The sequence below is a fragment of the Barbus barbus genome (genome assembly GCF_936440315.1).
Source record: "Barbus barbus genome assembly, chromosome: 34".
NCBI classification, from domain to species: domain Eukaryota; kingdom Metazoa; phylum Chordata; class Actinopteri; order Cypriniformes; family Cyprinidae; genus Barbus; species Barbus barbus.
Window position 1 is genome coordinate 2,330,001 of NC_136762.1, and position 5,571 is coordinate 2,335,571.

General features: G+C 33.6%; 1 protein-coding gene across 4 annotated transcripts in view; it reads left to right on the forward strand.

The window, feature by feature from the left end:
* Positions 1 to 5,571, forward strand: part of LOC306854481 (coagulation factor X-like) — a 15,537-nt gene extending 9,966 nt beyond the window's left edge. For 3 of the 4 annotated variants that reach the window (XM_079392542.1, XM_079392544.1, XM_079392545.1), the window contains 3 exons: positions 545 to 811; positions 2,254 to 2,368; positions 4,852 to 5,571. In XM_079392542.1, the coding sequence (XP_079248668.1) occupies positions 545 to 811; positions 2,254 to 2,368; positions 4,852 to 5,438 (969 nt within the window). In that variant the 3' untranslated portion in view covers positions 5,439 to 5,571. Of the gene's footprint in view, positions 1 to 539; positions 812 to 2,253; positions 2,369 to 4,851 lie in introns of all 4 variants that reach the window. The other variant, XM_079392543.1, reaches the window with a different exon arrangement.

Genomic DNA, 5,571 nt, shown 5'->3' on the forward strand with positions numbered 1-5,571 from the left:
TATATTTATATATAATATACAATATAAGAATATAAATGTGTAAATATTTTCAAAATATATACTGCGTGTGTTTATATATAAATAATAAATATACACAGAACACATACATATATAATGTAAACAAAAACATTTATTTTGTATGCGATTAATCGTTTGACAGCACTAATTTATTTATTTATTTGTAACCTTATCATTTATGTAAGACTTTAAATTTATTAACAAATTAATTATGTGTGCATTAAGAAAATAAAGCCTTTTTAGGATCATTAATAACATGGTTAGCATTGTGACAGTGATTTTTTAAAATTATAGTAATATAACATTTCCCCACAAAGTTACATCATCAGTTTCTTAAGTAGATATTATTCTCAAAAATAATTCCCATTATATTTGCATTACTATATTTCATTACATTAAAGACAAATATGATCATATATTTAAATACTTTTTTTAGGTGAAATATGCATATTTTTTACATGATAATTGCCCTATGTTATTTTTCTACACGTAAACCCATAATACACTGATGTGTGTGTTAGTGCAGTATCCCTGTGGGAAGCAGTGGACTGGAGGGATCATGTCTCGCTCTCTGGATGATACAAGCCTCACAGACATCACCCACATCACCACAAACTCCTCCCACTCATTACATAAAAACAGTTCACTGGACAACTCCACTCACACATCAAACCAAACCTCACCTGCGTCACCAGACGAGCCGTCTGACACAGGAAGTGACATCAGCGGAGTGAATGAGGACGCACGCATCGTTGGTGGTCAGCTGCAGGGTCAGGGCGGGAGTCCGTGGCAGGTCAGCTTTCTGCTTTACTCTGAGTGTTTTTGAAGCATACTATAGTCAAGTACTTGAACTAATTTGTTGTGGTAATTCTATAGTTGCCGTGGTAATATAACAACTATAGTAATATAAACAAATGACTTTACCCAATACTGTACTAAGATTTCTACAACTATAGGGTATATTATACTACAATACATTACAGATTACTGTAGTAAAAACTAAAGTATACTACACTATTTATTACAGTTTATCAGTTCACTACAGTTAATATTACAGTATGCTGTCGCATTCATTCACAAAGTGTTAATATATACACAGTATAATACACTTTACTATAGTATGGTTCAAAAACACTGTAGTATTTACTATAAATGACTAGTATTTTTTCACGTGGGACAGTCATCACCAGTGTTGGGGAGTAACTTGTTACATGTAACTAAATTACGTAATTTAATTAAAAAATAAGGTTACACTTTATTTTAAGGTGTCATTGTTACAGTGTAATTATACATTTAAGCACTGAGTAATATTAATTAACTACATGTACTTAGTATGCGGTTAGGATTAGGGTTACTTGCATGTAATTATGCATCATTTAGTGTTATTATAATAGTGAGTACATGTAACGTGTAACCTTAAATAAATGTAATTGTAATTAGTTACAGTTACTGAGAAAAAAATGTGTAATTAAATTAGTTACTTGTGAAAATGTTAATGGTTACATCTGGGGTTTTTTCAAACAGATTAAATTGATTTCTTTCATAAATTGCAGCGCTCTAAAATATGAGACACCAATGTTTCAGGAGTTTAGGACACATGCTTATTCCATAACTGTTTATGTATATACTTTACTATTGTTTTTTTCCAAGCCATTGTTAGATGCCAGTGTTTTCTATCATAGCTATGCAAAGATTTGATTTCAAAAACAGTATCATAGCTAATAAACTACACTGTAACAAATCTAAAGTTGAGAAGACTTAAAAGTTTAAGGCAACCAGCTTCAGGAGATTTTTGAGTTCTTGTTTTTGTATAAACTGAATTCAAGAAATTGAGTCAAAACTGTCCTGAAGCGGTTGCCTTAAACTTTTAAATATTCTCAACTTTTGATTTTTTTACAGTGTATTTCTTGTTATGGTTTTAAATCTGCATTTAACCTCAGAATGATCTCAAAGCAAGTCTGATTTTGTGGCAGCTGTGCTTTAAAATTAATATAATCTTAATTCAAGTGATGAAGGATTTTGACAGTAATCAGTGTTGAGTTCTACTGTAAGGTTAACATGTTTGAAAATGATCAACAGTTGAAATTTAGAAATAGCATTAGACATTTTAAAAAGTATAATCAGAAATTAATCAGTTACATTAATAAAATAATTGAAATAGTTACACTACTTTTAGACAGGGTAACTTGTAACCTATAACCTTCCCAGCACTGAACCGTTCTGCATGATCTGCAGGTCCTGCTTCGTCGTAAGGATGAGTACGGTTTCTGCGGCGGCTCTCTGATCAGTCAGCGCTGGGTCGTGACGGCGGCTCACTGTCTCCAGCAAACACCGGATCACGTGACCATCGGTGAGTCCCCAGCCGTCCGTCTGGAGTCACTCTAGAAGTTTGTGTTACTGCACAGCAGTCATGACAGTGAATATCACACTAAAGTATCTATAAGATACAACTACAAGATTAATATTTATACTGTATATAGTTATGTATATGTATTTTTTCAGGGTATTTTATTTTTATTTATTTTTTGATGAATATATAGTTAAAAAAGAACAGCATTTATTTGAAATATTAGCTAAATTAAGCTAAAAAGCTAAATTAATAATAAAATAATGTGAATTAAAATAGCTGTATATCAGTATTTTCCATGTATAGCATATATTTATTGCATATGTGAGTGTATAATTCTAAGAGCATTATAATTTTGTATATTAATTTATATATAGAAAGCAAAAAAATTATATATACATATAATATGCATGTGGGCAAAATATTATATTATTTTTTATATATAAATAAATATACAAAATCACATTTATAATAACTGTAAATGTAAATGCAGTAACTATTAATGCATCAATATCATCCTGGACACAGTGATTATTTTTGCCCAGAATAAATTAAGTACAAGAAATGCATATTATAATGTTTGTTTGTTTATTTATTTGTTTGTTTATTCGTGTATTTTGTTTCAAATTGTCTTTATACGTTCATAAGCACCACGTGTATTATTTAGTATTACAACTTTATACAAATGTATACATTATGCATTAGCATGTATTTTTTTCTGATTTAAAAATCATTGTCCAGGATGATTATTTATGTATTACAGTAATGAGAATGAGGTCTTCGTTTTCACTACAATAATACAAATTTGTTAGGACATGCTTAATTGTCAGTATTTTTATTGTTTTTTATTTTAGTACTTCAATTTAAACTGAACAAAAATGGAAAAGTTAATTAAAGTTAAATAACAGTGCTCAGTTAATGTTTATTTTAACTAATGAAAATCTTGTTTTTATAGTTTTAATTAGTGCTGGGCAACGATTAATCGCAATCCAATCACGTCCAAAATAAACGTTTTTGTGTACATAATATATGTGTGTGTATTGTGTATATTTATTATGCATATATAAAGACACACACATACAGTATATATTTGGAAAATATTCACATGTATGTATTTATATTCATATAATTTATATTATATATAAACATATTTAATATATAAACATAGCATATTTTTCTTAAATATATACATGCATGTGTTTGTATTTAAATATACATTATAAATATACACAGCACACACACATACAGTCATGGCCAAAAATATCAGCACCCTTGGTAAATATGATCAAAGGCGGCTGTGAAAATTAATCTGCATTGTTAATCCTTTTGATCTTTTATTTTTTTTTAAATCACAAAAATCTAACCTTTCATTGGATAATAAGAATTTAAAATGGGGGGAAATATCATTATGAAATAAATGTTTTTTTCTCAAATACACGTTGGACACAATTATTGGCACCCCTAGAAATTCTTACGAGTAAAGTATCTCTGAAGTATATTCATAATTTTGAGCACTCCAGGATGATTATGAACATGAAATTATCCAGCCATGGCTTCCTGTTTCACAGAAATATAAATAGGAGGGAAAACAAAGCCCAAATTCCCTTAATCATCCATCACAATGAGAAAAACCAAAGAATATATTTCTGATGTGCAACAAAAGATAATTGAGCTTCACAAATTAGTGAAGTGGCTTTAAGAAAAGAGCTAGAGCAGTGAAAATCCCCATTGGATTCTATCAAATGCCAACAGATAAAAAATCAATAAGTGACTGACTCTGTTAGAAATCTTATAATGGGCCATGTTTGTATCTTCCAACCGTACAATAATCCAAACACAAACCTCAAAAACAACACAAAAATGTGTCACTGAGCACAAAACCAAGCTTCTGCTGGCCATTCCAGTCCTCTGACCTGATCCCTGTAGAAAATGAGTGAGGTGAACTGAAGAGAAGAAGCACCGTCATGGAGCTGTGAATCTGAAGGATCTGGAGTGATTCTGGATGAAGGAATGGTCTCTGATCTCTTGTCAGGTGTTCTCTAACCTCATCAGGCATTACAGGAGAACATTTAGAGCTGTTAAACTGACAAATGGAGGTTTCATAAAGTATTGAATAAAAGGGTGCCGTTAATTGTAGCCAATGTGTATTAGAGAAAAACATTTATTTCATAATGATATTTCCCCCCATTTTAAATTCTTATTCTCCAATGAAAGGTTACATTTTTGGGATTTTTTTAAATAAAACATCAGAAGGATTAATAATCCAGATTAATTTTCAGACGCCTTTGATCATATTTATCAAGGGTGCCGATATTTTTGGCCATGACTGTATATTATGTAAACAAAAACTTTTATTTTGGATGCGATTAATCGTTGCCCAGCACTACTTTTAATTTTAGATAACAATAACAACCCTGATATACAAGCATCATAAAACTGGCATCAAAATGTCATTTATTTGCTTTAATGTCGTAACCCTTCCACAGGCGACTACGATAAGATGCGTCCCGACAAAGACGAGCAGAAGATCTCGGTGCAGAAGATCATCCTCCACCCTCACTTCCATGACTACACCTTCGACAGCGACATCGCCCTGCTCTATCTGTCCCGTCCCGTGGCTCTGGGGCCGTTCTCTGGCCCCGTGTGTCTGCCGGACACCGGTCTGGCCGCTCGTCTGCTGAGGCCCGGGGAGCAGGGCCTGGTGTCTGGATGGGGAGCCACGGGCTTCCTGCGGCGCTCGTCTCGATTCCTGAGGAAGGTGCTGCTGCCGGTGGCCGATCAGATGAGCTGCATCAACTCCACCGAGAACGTCATCACCGACAACATGTTCTGCGCCGGATACCTGCTGGAGGAGATGGACGCCTGCACGGGGGACAGCGGCGGCCCCTTCGTAGTCAACTACAGGGGCACCTGGTTCCTGGCCGGCGTGGTGAGCTGGGGCGAGAGATGTGCCGCCGAGGGCAAATACGGCGTTTACACCAGGCTGGGAAACTACTTACCCTGGATCCGCCAGGAGATGATGAAAGAGGAATCGGGACGAAACCAGAGCCAATCCACTACTGAAGCTCCATAGCACTGCTGGGAATAAAACATAACCCACACGGCAAAACAAATAGACTCTGAAAAATATTGTTAACTATAATTAAAAATAAAACAAAAACGTTATATAAAATATATATATATATGTGCTGTCAAACGATTAATCG